The following is a 19,429-nucleotide window of genomic DNA, read 5'->3' on the forward strand; positions in this document are numbered from 1 at the left end:
AGAACCCGTCTTGGATTTGCTGAATTTGAGTTGCTACTAGCTGGGAGACAATTGAGCTACGAAAATGAAACCCAGATTCTATTTCTGCTAATGTCTTTAAGCACTCTTTGGAGGGTAAATCAAGTCTAGTTTTATATGCTGTTTAGCATTATCTAAAAATGCAATGTATTTGCAAAGGCCTTGGAAAAATAGCTTTCCTGTTTTCTGATACCCCTCTCTCTTTTCAGGTAGGACATTATAAACATGGGGAATCCTTTATATTGATCATATTACTTGGAGGCATGATTTTTATAGAAGCAACTATGTTCCAGATGCACGTTGCATTAATGTGCCAAGCAGGGCCAACAAATGTGTTTTCTGAATATTTAAAGGTACATAAGAAAAAAGTACATAAGAGCTGCTATTTACTGGTCAGTTCCATCTTACCCAGTATCCTGTGTTGCAGTGGCAGAGAGTAATGTGGAAAGGGAGACGGAAGTGGGTATGACCATGGGTTTTTTCACTATTTTTCACACTTGCAGCCTCCAGCATTTAAGGTCTAGGGAATTCTGATTCAGAGGCTGTATCCCAAACTCCCATGCTCAATAGCTACTGATGTACTTTTCCTCCAAGAATCTGTCCAATCCTTTTTTGAATCTGGTTAAACTGTCAGCTTCCACAACATTTTGTGGCAATGAGTTCTACACTTGAATTACATACTATGTGAAAAAGAACTTCCTTTTCTTGGTTTTAAACTTACTGCTTAGTAGTTTAATTGTGTGACCTAGTTCTTGCATTGTGAAAGATAGTAAATAATAAATCCCTATTTACTTTCTTTTCACCATTTAGTATTGTAAGTATTTTGTAACACTTCTAAGCTAACTTGTTTAATTAGCTTTAAAGCAATGGGCTTTTGAAGTCTTTTTGAATTGGCAGTTTTGGAGAGCTTTTAGCTCTTGAAGTGGTTTTGCAGGTGTGTAGCAAAAACGTAAGCCCTAATCTTTCAAAGACTTAGAACGTGCTCCTGTTACTAGTCCAATTGGAATCATTTACACTACACACATTTAGGCATCACACATGCATGCTGTAAAGCATCACATTTCTAAAGAGCATTATCACAGACAATTCTAAGAATATGTCTTTGTAGGACCAGGACTTTAAAGTGGGTACCTTCGCAGTCAGCTAAACAAGAACATGCATTTTGTTTGTTAGCGGAGAAGCACTAAATAGTTAACTTGCAGTGTCTGGAACTGTGTTTGGAATCCCAGAGCTGTCAGGGAATGTTACTGCATGAATGCTATAGTTTGTCACTCGGAAAAGGATACTGGGCTGACTAACTGTTTTTAGTTCAGCATGCAATTTAAGTCAAGCCACTTGTCCCGCTCTCTCCACTGGAGGAAAATTAATTGTGCACATTTGTCATAGTGAAATAAATTCTATTATGGTTGTAGACCAGGGGTGCTCAACCCCCTACCCTATGGGCCAGATCCCACCCACTGAACTGTATAATCTAGCCTGTAGATCTCCCCATGTGATCAGAAATTTGGCGATGGGGGAGTAGTAGTAATTAATGCTGCCATCCTCCCCCACTGTTAAATTTCCAAGCTTCATGCAGCTGGGTTCAGTTGTGGCCAGGCTGGCCCCACACAAAAGGATCGGGCTCCAGGGCCCAATCCAGCTGGGACCTGGCTGGGCACCAGTGCAGCCAGTCAGGCCATTTCCATGCAGCTACATCAGGTCCTGGCCCTGTACAGCTGCATCAGCCCCAGCTGGGCTGTTTCAGCCAGGGCCTGATTCAGCCATGCAGAGTCAGCACTGCTTGCTGGATTGGACCCAGGAACCAGATCTGGCCTGTGGACAGACCTGGCACCACTTGTCTGGCTTGAATGCCCAAAAGGTCCAGGCACCACTGGTACAGACTTAACAATTCTAGCCAAGAATACTCATACAAATTGTTATGCTGCAACTGTTCCATATGTATGATCCTGTAGTGATATGAGTATAGAAAAAACACTGCAGCTTTAACCCCATTTCATCCAGGTTCAAAGTTAGGGCATTTTTGCTACAAGATTGTACAGCTGTGACAGTTGCAAGGTAACAGCTGATGCCTGTTTCCAAGCAGCAGCCCTTCCCCTGCCTCTTCCCCCCTTCCATGGCTGTTTTAAAGGCTAAAATATATGCTTCTCCACACCCCAGTTATATAGATCTAGTCACCCCTAGGAAAGGTTTCCCCACAAAGCTATACTGGCAAACCCCTCCTTGTGAAAACATGTTACACAGGCAAAAAAACCAACAACATGCCATTGTCTGTCATACTTGTTTCTTGAAGCAAATGAGCTGTACTACCTAAAGGATCACTTTTGTGCTTGTATAACTTTGTCTACACTGGACCATATATAAAGATGCTGTAAAGCACCACATTCCTAAATAACATTATCACACCAGCAAAAGTTTCTAGTGTAGATATGTCCCCAGTGCTGCTGTGCTTGCATTATATTCGTAACTATAAGCACAGGGTTTTCATTTATAGGCAATGATATATGTTGCTTTGCCAGCACTGTGATAGTCAAGAACATTATTATTTGTTTTTGTCATGCTCTGTAAAATCTATCTAGAAAATTCTCATGAGGCTGAAATGTTCAAAATCTGTACCTGGTTGTGAATACTGGGTTGCTTGCGTGTGTTTTTTAGTGTTCCGATTTCCTTCTTTTCCTTCTCTTCCTCCCCACCACCACCATTAAAACATTATAGGTGATTGGTCTGTACCAGTCTGAGAACGGAGATCATTAGTATAACAATGATTCTCCCTCCCTCCTCTCCAGATGCAACCTTCCTTAGTCTTGCACAGGCCTATTGCCCAGGTGGAATTTTTGAGTAGACAGCTTGCAGTAGTGATTTATGATTTGACATTAGATTAGGCTAAACTCCAATGGTTAATAATGTTATTTAGGAATGTGATGCTTTGCAACATGCTTTAACTCATCAATATTTGTGTTCGTGTGAATGTGGTGTAATAGTTGGTACAACCTGCACTATTGTTCCTAATTTTTGTAGAGTTCCTAAAAATACTCTGTTCATCCTCCATTGCTAGGATCCTCTGTGGGCATTTCCTTCTTGCCTTGCACAGTTGCATGGCTTCCAGTCATAAGCTGCTCTTGTAGTGGCCAACATCTTTCCAGGACTGGTTTCTGATGCATCTGATGCCCCTTGATGGCTGTTGAAAAGTCATCGTAGAGACTGCCCTCTGGCTAGAGGTCCACTTCAGAGCTAGACTGAGGCATCTACATTTCACAGATTTGGCATCCACAACAAATGCCATTGCTTATACAGTGGAATACATGCTCAGAATTCATTGCAATTCAGTACAGTTCAGATTCATTTCTATCGCATAATTTAGCTGAACCAATCATATCCACTGAATGTTTATAAAAACCTCTATGTATGGGTGCATCAATTCCATTTAGCTCCTTTGGAACCAAATAATTCTAATTGAGCACTAGTTATGGAAATGAGCAATCCAGACAGTATTACAGGTCCTCTGACCCTGCTAGGCTTGATAATGACCCAGTATTATCAGTATCCTTCCAGGAGGCTCATATGGGTTGAGCATGTTTTTTTGCCCCACTACCTGCCAAGTGAGAGAGAGTCCATCCTTGAACTGACTGGCAACTACTGAAATCAACTCCCCTCTCCAAGTGGGAGAATATATGGCTCTGAGATGTGGTGAAAATAGGAAATTAGACTCCAGTTTGACTTGAGTATTAGATGGGCCAGGGGTTGCCTCTGGATGGAATCAATGGCACATTAGGTGCACAAGCATTGGCTAAGAACCAAAGGATTGGGGAAGTCAGATATATTTCAAAATTATTCATGGGCTTTGTAATTGCCTTGCTTAGGCATTCATGTTAATTTTTATATTGCTTTCATTTTAAGTCTGAAATTTAGCTCATGAAAAAGAACAAGTCTAGTAATATTTGGAATATTTGGAATATGTAATGGCTCAATGCTAAGATTTTCCACACTTTTCAGGATAGTAGTTTTGTGTTGTTTAAACTTCCTTTTTGGCACTGGTATTGAATGACTAATTTTTTTTTTTTTGGAGCTATGTTTGCACTGTGGGTGTATGGAATAACTCCCAAGAGAAATTTTTCAAGAGTTTTGCTCACCTCTGTAAATATACTCTGAGATAGTCAAGGAATTAAACTTTAATTCCCAATATAGACACTTTTAAGAAATAAATCAGCACAGACTAGAGACCAGAATTGGTAGGATTGAATTGTATTCTGACTGAAGCATTAAAGAATCCATATGAGTCAGGAACTCTGAGAGGTTATTCATTTTGCCTAACTTCTGTGTCTATCTCATCAGAAGGATAAAAAAAGTCACATGTTATTAATTAATATTTAAATAGTAGCTTAAGGGTACTCTGTTTACTGGAGTATGATGCAACAGCTGTGTCCTGTGCTAATAAATTCTGCAGCCAAGTACTTATGACCAGGTTATCAGGGAGTATACTTAAGTTCTTATACTGATATAAGCTTTGACTTTTCAGCTAATGCACTCTGACCATTATAAATCTCTCTGTTCTAATTTGTCACTGTTCGCAGGATGTACATATGCATACAACCAACATCTGATCCCCTACTCCATTGCCTTTTTCCTATGCCCATCCTTCTCGGTGCCTTACTTGTTCCCACACTGCTTCTCTTTCTCCACTTAGAAATACTTCCCCTCCTCTTCTTAATTTGTCCTCTCCCCCAAACCTCACTTAACTTCTAAATGAATTTCTTTTTTATGTATTATCTGGGATTAGCTGGGGTGATGTGTTTAATGGTAGAGCCATTATGCAAATCTGTTCTTATAGGTTAATGTCCTCCTAACTCCCCATCACTTATGACCTCTAGCTGAATTGTTTCTCAGCTGTACAGTGATTATTCAACTCCCTGCATTGTGGCTAATAGCCCTTAGCCAGTCAGAGTACACGGATTAATAACCATACAGTTTTTATGCAAATGAAACTCTCAGCCAATCGGACCAAAAGGGATTTCATAACTGAGAGCTAACAGAACATTTCAGTCAGTGTATATATAAAAACCAACTTGGATTCAAGTTGGCTGGGACCATTAAACTTAAGACAATACTAATAGGCACAATAAGTACTTATTTTATTTAAGATTTATATTCTGACAACCATCAAAGAAGAGGAAGATGAACCTAAATCAGAAATAAAACTCCCAACTGCTTCTACGGTGTAACATTTTAAGATAGAAGTACTATACTGAAACTTAATTCAGTACTTCTTGGTGCAAATAATACATACCACCTAGACACGCGCTGTCTTTCCAGCTAGAAAAAAGCCTGGTTAGCATTGGCAGCAGGATGAAGTACAGGTGGAACTGACACTAACTTTTGGAAAGATAACAGTAATATTGTGATGGTGGTGGTATTAGAGGAGGGAAATATACAGAAATACCCTTCCTTTGCAACTGTTGGGTCTCATGGATACCCTGTTTTGGACCTCCAAATCATTATTCCTTCCACACTGAATAGTTATGTGCCCTCAGTCTGCTAGAGTTACCCACCAACTTTTATGTCCAAGTCAGCACTTTGCTGCTTTACTCAAATAGCCACAGCTGTACAGACAGTACTGTTTCCAGTTATATCTTTTAAAACTGCCCTCCTTCCTCTTAGCTTCAGAGTCTTGTTCCAGACTTTTAAGACTGCGCTTCTCTGCAGCACTTCTCTGCTGAACATGGTTCAGGACTTCAGCAGCCTGTCTGCTTAGCAACACCAACTTCAAAACCACTTCACAGCTGTGCTTTATTCTCCTCACTGGGATCTCTTTGACCATCAGTTCAAATTCTAGGTTTTGGTCTTCATCTTCATTTTCATTACTCATACTTTCTAGGGGTAGAATGAGTTTATTTGGGGACGAATTCATCTCGTGATAAAGGGGTCAGCTATGTCACATTTGCAACAATCAAATGTAAGAGGTCTGTGTGTAAAGATCTTGATGACTTGTGTTGCTAATCTGAAACACAGTCCAGAATCAGGGTGACCATAAAGCTCAGCAGTTTCAAAGTAAAATTTCTGTTCTTATTCTCAAAAGGTCAGACAGACTGAACAGTTAAAAGCCCAAACTTTCTGTTGAAAGCGAGGGTTGAAAATTTTTATATAAATTTATATGCATATGTAAATATATCTGTATTTGTGTGTGTATTTGTGTATAATTGTATTTACCAGAATAGAAAATGACTTTGAATTTAAGATGATTTCCCTCCATAATTTATTGCATACATGGAAAATTAAAAATTTGTTTGTAATTCTTCCATCTTAAATTCATCTTCCCCGTTGCTGTAGCAGGGGAAGCAGCCAGACCCCACCCCTTGCTCCCCTGCCCTTCCTTTTTGTTCCCTTTTTGTCTCCCTCTGCATGTGTCTGTCCCTTCCCTGCCTGCCCCCTCACCTTGTGCCCCGCTCCTGCTCCGTGCCTGCCCCCAGGCCCCAGCCGTTGTGTCGGAAACCCACGCTCCCTGCCTCCCCCAACCCGTGCTCTTCTCTGCAGCCTGCCTCTCCAATCTCTTGCCCCATCCTCCAACTCCACCCCCGCCCCATGCCTATGCCTGTCCATTGCCACCTCTCCCACCCTGTGCTCCCTGTCCCTCCTTTCCCCACCCCTTTACCTAATCCCGGATTCAAGTAAAAGAATCTTGACAATTGTCGTACAGGAATCTAGATACTAATCTCTGACAATGACACTGTAAAAAAAAAAAAATCTTTTTACTCCTCTGTGAAATATGAAACACTGTAACCAAAAGGAAATATGACTCTCCATCCTGCTTGCCACCAAACAACTTCAAGGTAAACAGACTATTCCAACTTTTCTGAGCCTATTCTGCATATAAAATGAACTGTTTGAAACAGGAGATTTTACCACACCTTCAACTCTCCTATAAAATATGAAATTTCATTTCTACCCAGGAGAACCTTTATAATCTTTTCTCCTATGCCTGTAGGGTGTTTATGCCCTAAAGCTTGCAATTAAAGATTTTTTTTTTGCAAAAATCTAGTTGGTTTAATAAAAGATATCGCCTCTACCACAAGCTCTGATGCCTTTTGCCTCTAGACCAATACGGCTATAACCTGGATACCTGACACTGCAAATACGGACACTTTTAGGCTTACTGAGTCTCATTTTAGCATGTCTAGTTATAGATCTGGTGCATTGCCCTATATCTCTGGCTTCTTCCATTACTGACAATCAAAATATATTTATTAAAGGATTACTTTAATAATTTAAAGTGAAAACTGATCATTTACTGTCTAAATAACATCCTCGGTAAAAAAATAAAATAAAAAAAAGACTGATTAGTAGACAAACTCTCCTTTCAGAGGCATGATTTGGAAAGCTGTGGCTGTGAAGGGTCTACCTGACACTTTTAGAAAAAACTTATGTTATCTGTGGGGGGGGGGTGTATACATGAGTTGCCACAGATCAGAAGAGAAGCTAGAGATTCATGAACACTCGCTTGCTCGCTCGCTTTTTCCATATATATACATGGAGAGAGACAGAATGTCTGTCTGTTGCTAGATATGGCCAGTGTCTCTACGGACACTGAGAGAGACAATATCTATCTATTGATTAAAAAACAAAACAAAACTGGGGATCGCTACTGCACCCCAGGAATCATACCAGGAATTTGGGTGTACGTCATCAGAACCTGGGAAACAAGGTCGTATTGACCTTCATGTCATTAAACTTTTAAGTCATAAAGTCTCCATGAAGACCCCTGTTCTTATGTACGCTTTAAAGTTCCTGCTAAGGGGAAGGAAATATCATATTAGGCTTCATGTTGTCTTATAAATCAGTCACAGTTTCTTTGAATTGCAGCTAGACGTAAAGAAGAACCACCCTGAATGTCTAATATTGGTTCATCTGTGCAGACCAGATTTTGCTTCTAACTGAATGGGCACTTTTGATTGTATATACTGTATTGCAGTTTGGCTTCACAAGCTATATAGTCACAACTCAGAGTGATTTAGCATAACAAGGTGTATTTTCTGGGTCATCAGGTGTTTGTGATATTAGTTTTTCTAAGAAGCCGAGTAAATGTTAACATTTTGAAATAAATAATATCAATGAAACTTTCCTATATTGTTTTAGTATATGCGGGATACTGATCCATTTTAATAGATCTTGTATGGTCTGTGATTTAACCAGTTCAATGTCCTCCTTGTACTGGGTTTATAATTCTGAAGTTTGTGCCAGCCTGAGAAACTAGATCAGCCACTGCCTAACTTTTGAAGGTCAGATATAAGGTGATATGCCTACTGATGTAGGGCTATGGTGATGTACCATTACGTGTAGACATGCCCAAAGTGCAGCTATTTCTCTCAAAAGGAGCTTCATCTTGAAGTTAGTTTGCAAATGTGAACTGAACCAGTCTTGTGGCTTTCAGAACATTATGCAAGACGGGCATTGACAATATCTTTCATGGTAAGTGAACTGGATCATTCTATTGCTCTTAGTGTAGAGGTTTCAATCAGACGCCCTGAAGATAAAAAGTGGAGGACAACTCCTCTGTTCATATGTATTCCCTGAATACAGAAAACAGCTATTCAGAACATCACGTGTTACAGTGATGTAGCATCTGTGGGCTGTATACATTACGTCACTATGGCAACATACTGCCTAAAACTAATCGTGAATGGCACAGTACAGGCTGTTACTATTCCATCTCGTACTTCCTAAAGGTACTTTTGGAAGTACTAAAAGGCAGTGAAGTAATAATGATGCCATAGCAGCCAGTAGCAAGTATAGACATGCCCACCATTGCTTACACGTGGATAGTTTGTTGCCTATATTTGAAGTCAGATGAGAAATATGTGGGTTGCTATTCTCAGTGCAGTTACCTTCTTGATCCTGCTTTCTCTACAGGTCTCTACAGCCAGATTTTGGTGATACAGATCAGAACTAGGAGTTGAATCTGGGTTTAAACTTTGGATGTGATGGATCCATGGGAGATCAGAGTTCCCAACCACCATATGCTTTGTTATGTTTACTAATTTATTCTAGATTTGGTGGTGAGGGAAGAGGAGATCAGAGACTGTGCTGTAACCTAGCACCTACCAGGAGATAGTTGCATGGACTTAAAATGTCTACATCAGGGGTGGGCAAAATGCGGATCAGTGACACTACATAAATCTAAATTGAAGAAAATGGGTAGCACAGAAAAAGAGGAGAGAACAAATGGACCTTTTTTCCTTATACTCTTTCCATAGTCACAAAAGTATTAGCTGTAACATGACTCCCATAAGCAAGCACAAAGAGTTACACCAATAAATACACTTTCTGGAAGTGGGAAAAGCAGTCTGACAGTTCAGGAACTGACTATTAATATTTAGAATCCGAATCATAAGAGATTGGGAAGAAAAAGGTTTTTGCATGGAGGGTGAGAGGAGTAAAGAAAAGATGCTGTTTTCTGTGACAACTTGAAAATTAAAATAGCTGTTTCTGCCACTTGCATCTAATAGTATAGCTGTGTCATCACAGACAGATGTCTTAAAGCTAATGATGGGAAGGAAGAGGATGAGTCAAGGAAGTGGCAATTTTTTGGTTTACTATGTGTAAAACTTAAAAAGCACTAATTTGTGCCAAATTATTCCTTCCTTGATCATGAAGATACAACCATTTTTGGCACATCTCTTGTAAGAAATAATCTATACATGCAACTGCTACAATACGGCAGTGTTAGGTTGGATGTGAAGAGATGTGAAAGTGAAGAGACAGATGAGTCTGAGAGAGTAATTCTGCCAGCATTGGTTTGTTCTCTTCACAGCATTGGTGGAGAGGTAAAAGACTGCACAGCAAAAAGCAAAATTCAACAATAGCCCTGTCTTCCAAAGATTATCATCACAAGATCCAAGACTTGCTTATGTTCAGTGTCTAATGCATAATATATTATTGGATACATTTAATAGGTACCTTACATTACAAACAGGGATTTTGAAGATGTATCTGGCTGATGTTTCTCTACCACACCTCTGTCCGTGTCCTCACCCCCCTGCCCACCTCCCCCATTTGTGTTCCTACCTATCCTTCTAGGTCTCCCCCAGACTGATGTTATTAAACTTTGTTCCTTCTTTTTTGCCATGTCTGCAACTGGAAGAACAGGTGGCAGCCAGAATCTTTCCAAAATAGGAGCCAGTCACTGTTGATATCCCACTTCTAAAGGAACCATGTCTTTTTGGACAGTTTGAGCTTTATTTTTTCTGTTATGTCTGAAAGAAGACACACAAAAAAAAAGCTGTTACTTTTTTAAGTGTCACTCAGCTTTTGTAGGGGTTTTGTGACTTCCCCAGAGTCCCTAGGTTGGAGAAGCAAACCAGGGATTAGGGGTAACCTCCCAGTGGTGGGCTATTAGTGAGAATAGGGAAAAGTTTCTGCAATTAGAGGCTAGTACTATAAGTAGCTGTTAAACCTGGATGGCATTCTCCTTTTTCTCCCTCTGTTTCCTAGACACTTCCCCCTCCCCTTCACTGCTTCCTAGCCAGGCATGAGAATTCCAGCAAAACAAATGTGAATTGTCCCTCTTTATTTTAATTTTAAATTCCATTCACTTCAAGCAAATACAAACCTTAAATTTTCTTCCAGTCTATGAGGTGCTAACTGCCAAAGTTTAAGCCTAGGAGCTACTTCAGATCCTTCAAGAATTTTCCTCAAGATATTATAAAGTTCATTCTTTATTATGCACTTGGGTACAAACATAAATTGTCCTTGAACTGGTTCTTAACTTTTCAAAGATTGGGTTGACTGTAGAATGTAGGCATTTGTTTTTATACAGATTTAACAGATGAATTAAAATATTTTATAACCCGTGTAAGGCTCCAGTCTTGCCTGTTCAACATAGTTAACGTGCAGTGTTTGAATTAGCCAAGTGTTAGAATAGCAGATCAAGTTCTGCTTTCACTAGCATGTGAGCAATCCCACTGGAATTAGTGGGTCTGCACATCTGCAAAAGAAGAATTTGGACTTGGTGCATATCCACTGTATTTAAATGCAGCCTTGATTACATGAGTCAAACAGCTCACTGGGAGATGCACCAAACACCCAATATTGTTTGTTAGCAGGGAGTTGTTATGTGTTCTCGTTACATTTTAAATCTGAACCGTATGCCTCTCCACTTGAAAAAGCTCTTGTGGTATTCAGCTGTAATATAAATTGGAGATCTAACTCTAAGATGTAGTGTATCCTTCTCTCTAATTGCCATTTTTTCCCCATACATTAAATTAGAATGTTTACATGATAAACTTGCTGTTCATATGGTGCTCTACATGGGTTAGCTTCTAAACTGGAAATGGGGTTAGCCATGTCCACAGGAGCTGTGGGTGAGATAATTAGCATGGGGTAGGCTAATGAACATTATCACTGAGCCTAAAGCACCATGCAGACATAGTTATACTGCTTCTGACTTAAACGGCAACCTTCCAAAAACAGCATATGGTACTTGCCGGTGTTGCTACTAAGCATAGTAAGAATACGCATAATGTATATAATGAATGTTCACTCCCTCCCGCCAAATTCATATATATTTTTTTCTGGTAACTTTTGTTAAGGTTCCAAATGCTACAGAGAGGTTAAGATCCTCATTCATATAATATATATAGTGATCATATGGTGAATTCTTTAAACATCTGTCCCTTGATTAAAAAATTAAAACTACTTAGTGGCTCCCTATAATGACATAAACTCCCTGCAGATTTTTTATATAAATCCATCTTTGAAGTTGGACCACAGGCTAGATGTAGCCAATTTTGGCTTTTTCCCTTGAAAAGTCCAGAGTTTTCAGGCCATTTTCATGTGTTAAAAAGCCCTTTGTTTTTTAAAAGCCTCTGACAGTCAGTTTGGTCACGTTTTGTCAATTTTAACATTATGTGAAAAACATATATGGATTTGAACCTAAACCAGTGGCAAAAGAAACATTGTATTTTATTCTCATAAATATCAGAATTCGGAAAGGGGAAAGAGCTCGGTGTGGTGCATGATTTCTGCTTGTAGACTTGAAGGAGCAAACTAGAGCCTCTACTTGCTGTCAAGTATTATAGCTGCTCTCTTTTAGCATTTGTTGAGAATATATTTTCAGTGGAGTTGAATACTGCATGGTGTTGCTATATGAACAAAGAAAATGTAGAACTGACGTTTTAAAACCTATACATGGATGATTTTGATGCTATTAGCACTAGAGGAACTGATATATAGTAGTTGTTGGCTTCAATACTTTTAGCAATGAGTTATATAGGATAGCAGTTCAAGACCTACAACATATTAATGAAAATACAGTGAGTATTAATCCCATGGTACTACTTAAGAGCTGTGACTTTCTTGAATGGAGGAAAAGCTGATTACAAAGTTAAACTGGTGTCCACCTTCTCGCCCCTCCCTTCCCCCCCAAAAACAACCCAAATCCCCACAATATTGCTTGTACTGTGTTAAGTTTTTTGTAAACCTTGTTGGTTATAAAAAGCTGTATACATCACATATTAATTGAAAAGTCGGTAAAAGCTATAAATACTGAGTACTGTTGTTCAGGTAGAGGAAATGGTTGTCTGCTGTGATCTACACAGCAGTAAAAGTAATATTTCTTTTGTTTTGTTTCATAGTTTCTAGGGTCGGAAGGGACCTGGACAGATCATCTAGTCTGACCCCCTGCCATGGCAGGAAAGAGTACTGGGGGCAAACGACCCCAGCAAGATGGTCATCTAACCTCCTCTTAAAAACCCCCAGGGTGGGAGCCTGTACCACCTCACTTGGAAGCTGGTTCCAGACCCTAGCCACCCGTTTTGATGCAACCAAATGATAAACAGTTCCTAACAAGGCACTAAGTCAATATTCTAGAATTATAAAAAGGACTGAGGGGCAGAATGAATAACTGCATTCATTTTTGGTCACTAGAAAAAAAGTTACTGTAGCAATAAAGTTAAGGGAAGAATTCTTACGACAATAAAAGGGTTTGGCAGTCTACTTATTCAAAAGATTTTTCTGCTTCGTGGAATAAAGGTTGAGTTTGTTTTCATGTTATACGCATACTTTTTAAAGAAAAGCTGCTCTTTTAGTCAGAGTTGTAGAATACAATCAATAGTGGACACTTTTCCAAACAGGGTCATAGCCCTTTGTGTATTTTGACCTCTTTAAATTGTTCAGGTGTTACAAAGGGACTGAAAGGCAGAGACGGACAAGGTGAAACTTTCCATAGTGTGGAGGGAAACTTAAGAGGTGCGTCCAAGTCTAGCGTACTTGGCTCTAAATTATTTCCTTAACCCCGTCAAGCAGGCAGAGGCATGTTGGGATCTTGCCTGGAGCTTTCATGAGGGCCATCTTACTTTCCAGCTTCCAACCTTAATGAATCACTTTTATGCTCTGTGTTCAGTGCCCAGTTAAATTGTTTTACTGTTTCTAGCAGTACAAGCTTACTCTCCTTTAAAAATAAGCTATGTAGAATTTCACTTTTGTCTCCCAATATTTTACCTATTCTTGTTTCAAGTAACATCTACCATTACTCTAACCTAAAGAGGTTTGTGAAGCATTTAAAGATAAGAAATGTAATCAGTGGAGGAAGGATTCTCTTTTGTATCTACAGCAGTGGTGAGAGAATACATATTGGTAGATGAATTCAGAGAAAAGCATATTCAATAGAGCATTTGTAACAGTGTAATTGAAATTATCTGTATTTCATGTTGGTGTGATAACGTGGGGTAGGGATTGGAGAGAAATCTGTCCATGCTAAAAGTTGCAGAATAGGAAACCCATTATTATATCTTGGCATTATATGGCACTGAGTAGGTACAAAAAAATGATATATTTGTAAGCATTATATTTAGAGATTTTAGGACTAAAGAGTTGTACTCTAATTATGAAAAGTACTATTTTGGTGTGGAGATTTGAATACAGTTTGATGGTTGTTAGCTGGTTAAATAACAATTACTTGCACCACTTACGGAGAAGATGCAAAATGCTATTGTTAAGGAGAGTGTTGGTTATAGCTATGTTGGTCTAAGAACATAGACCATTGTTAAGGAGAGAAGACGTAATTTTTTTTTTCTTGGCTATGATGAAAATTTTGCATGTTTTGGACAATATCAGTATTTCTAAAAACTCGCTATTCAAATATTTCGTGTATATTGAGTATTTAAAGAAGTACAAATCAGTTAATCTCATAATTGGGATGGACAAAACAAAATGCTTACACAGTTATGCAATTATATACTTAAATTAACTTTTTTAGTCTGTTTATAGAATTAGAAATTGTTTTAAATTTTAAGGGCATATGCACAATCAGTGTTAAGAAATTATTGCTAGAAAAAGATTATTGAAGAATATTGCATATTCTAAAAGGTATTATGCTAGTAAAAGAGAAGTAGCTTCTGTGTCATTATAGGTACTAATTCATTGTAGTTATCAATTCAATTCCTATAGAAAACCACGTAGGACAAGATCGATGAGTTAGTTATTTAACCAAACCAAAACAAATAAGTACTAAGGTTATTATTATTATATTCTAAAGATGTGAACGTAGATAAATGTAGGCTTGCTAGTGTCAATAGTAGGCATCTCTAGGACTGGCTTATAAAAGAGGAAAACTGTTGTACATGAAAATTATGAAGCAGATTTTTCTGGCATTGATACTATAGCAGAATCTATTTAAGATTTATGTTTTTAGTAGATTAACATAACACATTAAAAAGCAGTATATATTAAGAAAGCTTTACAAATAGTTTGGCTTATACTTACCCTTCTCTGTGAGCTTCTCCTTTTTCTAACTCCTGAATAACACCCAACAACACTTTTATGGTTTCCTGGCTTGAACTGATCAAATTCTCCATCATCTGAAGCTGTGCTTTCAAGTCTACCACTTCTGTGTGAGGCACAATTTGTTGGCATCCTTCACTCACAGCAACTGCTGTCTGACAAGGCTGACTTTCTTTCAGAGGTGAAACATTTATCTGAAGGGTCTGTTCATTACATTCGGGTGATTGGCACTGTGCCTGTGATAAGCAGGCCTGAGCATTTACTGATTGGGACTGCAAACCATTAAGATGCACAGTTCTCTTTTTTTCCTCATCTGTTGTTGGGCACAATAACCATTCAGTCTCTGCTGCAGAGTTTTGCAAGTCAGGCCGTATGGCATGTGAACTGGACGCAGGTAAATAAATGGTAGCTACTTCCGTCTTAAACACTTTTCCATGTGCTGATTGAATAGATTCCTCATTACCCAGTGGCCCTGTATCATGTTTTGTTTTATCATGCAGCTGGTAATCAGGTTCTTCTGAAGTAGAGTCTGCTGAGTTTTGAAGAGAAGAAGGTTCTTTAGTACAGCTGTGCAAATCAGTGCTTTTACATGCCTCTGAACAGTTGTCACTAGAAGGCTGATCTATTGCATTCATGCGTTCATTAGTATGGGAAATAAATTCTGCGGTCATTAGGCCACTGACCTTCTTGCTACATTGAGCAGCCTCCCCTGAGTTTTTACTGTCTTTATCCTTAATATCTATTAGAAATCCATTGTTTTGACTCTTAAAGGTGTCAACAGCTGAGATGCTTTTAATAATATTCCCTTTTTTGCGGTCCAGAGGGAATGTCTGGTAACACTTTTTAAGATCTGGTGAAGTCTGAACTCCTGTGCTCTTAGTAACATTAGGTATTGACCTTCGTGCAGGCACTGTCATATATTTACGATAAGCTGTTTTATATGAGATGGGCTTTGTTTCTCTTTTGTCTGTATGTTGTATTGTAGATAGTTGCTTGTCCCTTTGTTCATTCTGGGCCTCACAGATATCTTTAAATCTCACCTGCAGGGCTTTGTTTCTTTTCTTAATCTGTCGGTTGGGATCCAATGCATATTTCATCTCCAAGGCAAGTGAAGCTGCTGGTTCAACTTCACTTTCAGAGGCCGTGAGTAAGCATTTGCTGGATTCCTTACTCACCATGATGCCTGTATTTAAAAACAGCGTAAGAAGTCTTTTATTATAACAGAAAGGCTTGTTTAATTAAAATATCACAAACTTATAGAAAAATATTGTGAGCATTTTTCAATAGTCCCCTTTCATGTTTATCAAAAACCAGGCTCTGTAGGAAAACCTGCACCAGTGGTTCTTAACTTTTTAGATTCAAGGAACCCCTGAACGGGCTCAAGACACAGGTCAAAGATAGTTATATTAACATTTTTTAGTCAGCCAGCTCTTAATTTTCACTCATTTTTTGAACTACAGAAAAATAAGAGAGCAGTTCTCCTGTTGCAAAGAACTCAGGAAGACCAAAACAGGTCCCATGTTTTTAACATGATAAATTCCTATTTGAAATCTCTGGGTTTACCTAACAGTGTTAACATTGTTTGGGCCCCACAGCACCTTTGAAAAGATCTCAACACGTGCCAGCATGCCGCGGCACCCTGGTTGTATTCACTGACCTGCACTTGTGAAGTGTTTCATACGAAATGGCTTTACCTCCTTTGCTGCTTTTGGGAACAATGTGCATACCTCTCTAATTTTTATTATGAACATCACTTCATTTATTTATGTTTGAGAAACTATCTGCTGGACTATCAGGCAGCCTGACGAAGGGTTTTTGAACCCGAAAGCTTGCTTAATAATTGTTTTCCAACTATTTAAGTTGGTCTAATAAAAGATATCAGATTCACCCAAAGAACCTTGTCTGCCTATGTCCTTAGACCAACATGGCTACAACCTACACCTCTGCTGGACAGGAGAATTCCTACTCTGCAGGGTGACTGCCAGTGAATAATACTGCATCCTTTTTGCAAAACATATGGAATTTTAAGGTTCTAAGAATGCTGTATAGTCTTGCTATTGTTATATTTGCTGCTCATTTTGGATTTTTGATTATGCATAATTCATTTTTTATTAGTTTGTAGAGGACAGTTGTCTTTGAAACCTCTTGCTATAAAATCAGGTCTTGTAGTGCAACGATATACAGGAATTTAATATCGGAATGTTTGAAAGGACTACTAATTGTGTAGTGGAAATAAGGCTTAATAGGTTGTGTTTATATGATAGATCATACTGACAGAGATTAAATATTTGGAGCGTGTTGCTCTGCTTCAGAAGACACACAGATTTTAAATCACTGGTACTTCCCTGAAAGCAATGGCTTTGGTAGAAAGCAGTTTTTTACTGCTGTTACATCAATGGATTCTTCAGAACTTAAGAAGAACAGTGAGCCATTATTTATTAATTTTGAAAAAAATATGATCTGTCATAACTTTTTTTTTACAGTAAAACTGGTTGAAATATCTAGCGAATAAAAAAGAGGAATGCTGCAGCAATTAAAGGGAAAACATATGATGCTTTATGTTGAACATTCAGTATTCATCTTGTACTTTATTCATTTTGTACTTTATTCATCTTACAATAGTAGTAACTAAGATGATACAGGTGGTCAATTATTCCACTTGGAGTATACTACTAGGATAACACCTTAGTTGATTTTGTTACTTTTACGTACATGGGGAAAGTTTACTTTAAGTAAGAAAAACCGTTTGGATCGAACTCTGTCCTGATGAAAACTGACAGTCATTTGAAGTCATTAAGCTGCAAAGGATCTGCATCCTATATTTATGGTATCCCCCTTCCCTAACTTAAATAAGAAGTTGTTAATTGTTTTTATAATTGAAATTAAGTGTTTCCTCAGGTTCGTAAACAGCAACAATTTTGTCTACATTTAGCAGGAAGCTTTTTACTGGGAAATATAGTGGTTTAAATGAAAAGCTGTTTATATGACTAATCCTTTTCTCCCCTTGCCATTGTTTTAGCATTTATATATGAACGGGACTCTTTTCTCTCTCTCTCTCTCTCTCTCTCTCTCTCTCTCTCTCTCTCTTTACATGTAACACTAGCTATTTATCTCAGAGATTAACACATTTTAATTATGACCTTAGCTTTAGTAAATATTCATCATTATGATGTTTATGCCATTTGTGATTTTTGCTTTGTTTGTGAAGAAGGTGCCTAAATTAAGGTTTTGTTTTAAATGCAAGACAGAACCCAACCTTAAAAAGGCCATTTGGACTAGAGCCTTTGATCCAGAGGATCCCAAAACACTGGGAAAGCTGTTATAGTTCAGGAACTGACTTCATCTGTTGCTGAAGTGTAAGCACCTCTTCAAGGATGAAAGATGCAAATAGATGCTGTATAGAGTACACAGCAAGGAACACCAGGTTTATCTTTGCAAATTTAGAATAGATTGTATATTTTAAACGTACATTGCTAAGATTTTATTTTTATATCTCATTTGAAAAGATGTAATCTTTAGCAGTATGATCATCTTCTACTGCACAAACCTCTTACCAACATTGAAAGTATGACATTTCCAGAACCACTTAATCCAGGTATTCTTTGGAGGTCTCCTGTTCCAGTTCTGACATTATTCTTGTTAGGGTTCACAGTGTAATGCAGGATGACTGCAGGATTTTTCTACTGAGATATTTGAAAACTCTATTTTATGCGTTTTCTCCCATTAGGAAGAAATGTCCAAGACTTGAGTGCCCCAAAATCTTTTGTTCTCATGACAGCTCTGTGTGAATTGTTACTACTGTTTTTAAATTTTCAAGATGTCTTATTTAAGTCATTTGAGGAATGCTCAGTTGAAAATCGAGCTTCCATACCTTTAAACGGGTACAAGCCTTGCTTTTCTTCAGTATAACTGGCTTCTGTGAGCATACTTAAGCAATGCAGGTTTTCTTGAGAGCAACAGGTCTGTCACACTGACACAGAAACATTATATAATGCACAACACGCTGATTAATGCTTTTGTAATGCCAAAGCAACAGAAGACACTTTTAAGCAAAAAACTGAGCATATCACTGTCACTTTGTAGTGTTCTTTTTGTCCTCTGTAAGCTTTGTTTGCTCATTTGTAGCCTGCTGACCTGCTTATAACTTAAGGGCACATTTATACGTGCTGCAGGAGTTGGGGGGGTGGGGGGTGCTTTAATTAGAATGGCTCTGAGAGCTGCTCTAATTAAAGCGACACAGCATCTGGTGTATCAGAGTCCCTGCGCTTCAAAATGGTGGTGGGGGTGCTTGAATTTAAAGCTCATTCAATGAGCTTTAGTTCAAGTGTCCCTGCTGCCATTTTAAAGTGTGGGGACACTGATGCACAAGATGTGAGAGGCTGCTGGAGCATGGTAATTGTCCTGCTCCGAGTCTGCTTCGATACACATTTCTTTACAGTGCATCGGAGGAGCCTCTGTGCTCGTGTACAGGTACCCTTAGTTTTCTGGGCATTTTCATTATTTAAAAATGTCTTGCTTGTATGAGTTGGATCACTACTTCTCTTATCTTTTAAAGTCTTTTTTCAATAGCTAGTCTATGAACATGTTCGAATGCTGTTTTATTTCTGTCCTTTTAAATTGTGTCATTTACAAGGGACAAAATCTG

General features: G+C 38.5%; 1 protein-coding gene across 6 annotated transcripts in view; it reads right to left on the minus strand.

Annotated features, from left to right (window-relative positions):
• Positions 1-19,429, minus strand: part of INSYN2 (inhibitory synaptic factor 2A) — a 70,225-nt gene that overhangs the window by 31,915 nt on the left and 18,881 nt on the right. For all 6 annotated transcript variants that reach the window (XR_003094761.1, XM_025207557.1, XM_025207553.1 and 3 more), the window contains exon 2: positions 14,767-15,967. Coding sequence is in view for 5 of the 6 variants with exons in the window: in XM_025207557.1 (XP_025063342.1) it covers positions 14,767-15,962 (1,196 nt within the window). In the remaining variant the exon portion in view is untranslated. The remainder of the gene's footprint in view (positions 1-14,766; positions 15,968-19,429) is intronic.

The sequence above is a fragment of the Alligator sinensis genome, unplaced genomic scaffold (genome assembly GCF_000455745.1).
Source record: "Alligator sinensis unplaced genomic scaffold, ASM45574v1 scaffold193_1, whole genome shotgun sequence".
Classification (NCBI taxonomy): Eukaryota; Metazoa; Chordata; order Crocodylia; family Alligatoridae; genus Alligator; species Alligator sinensis.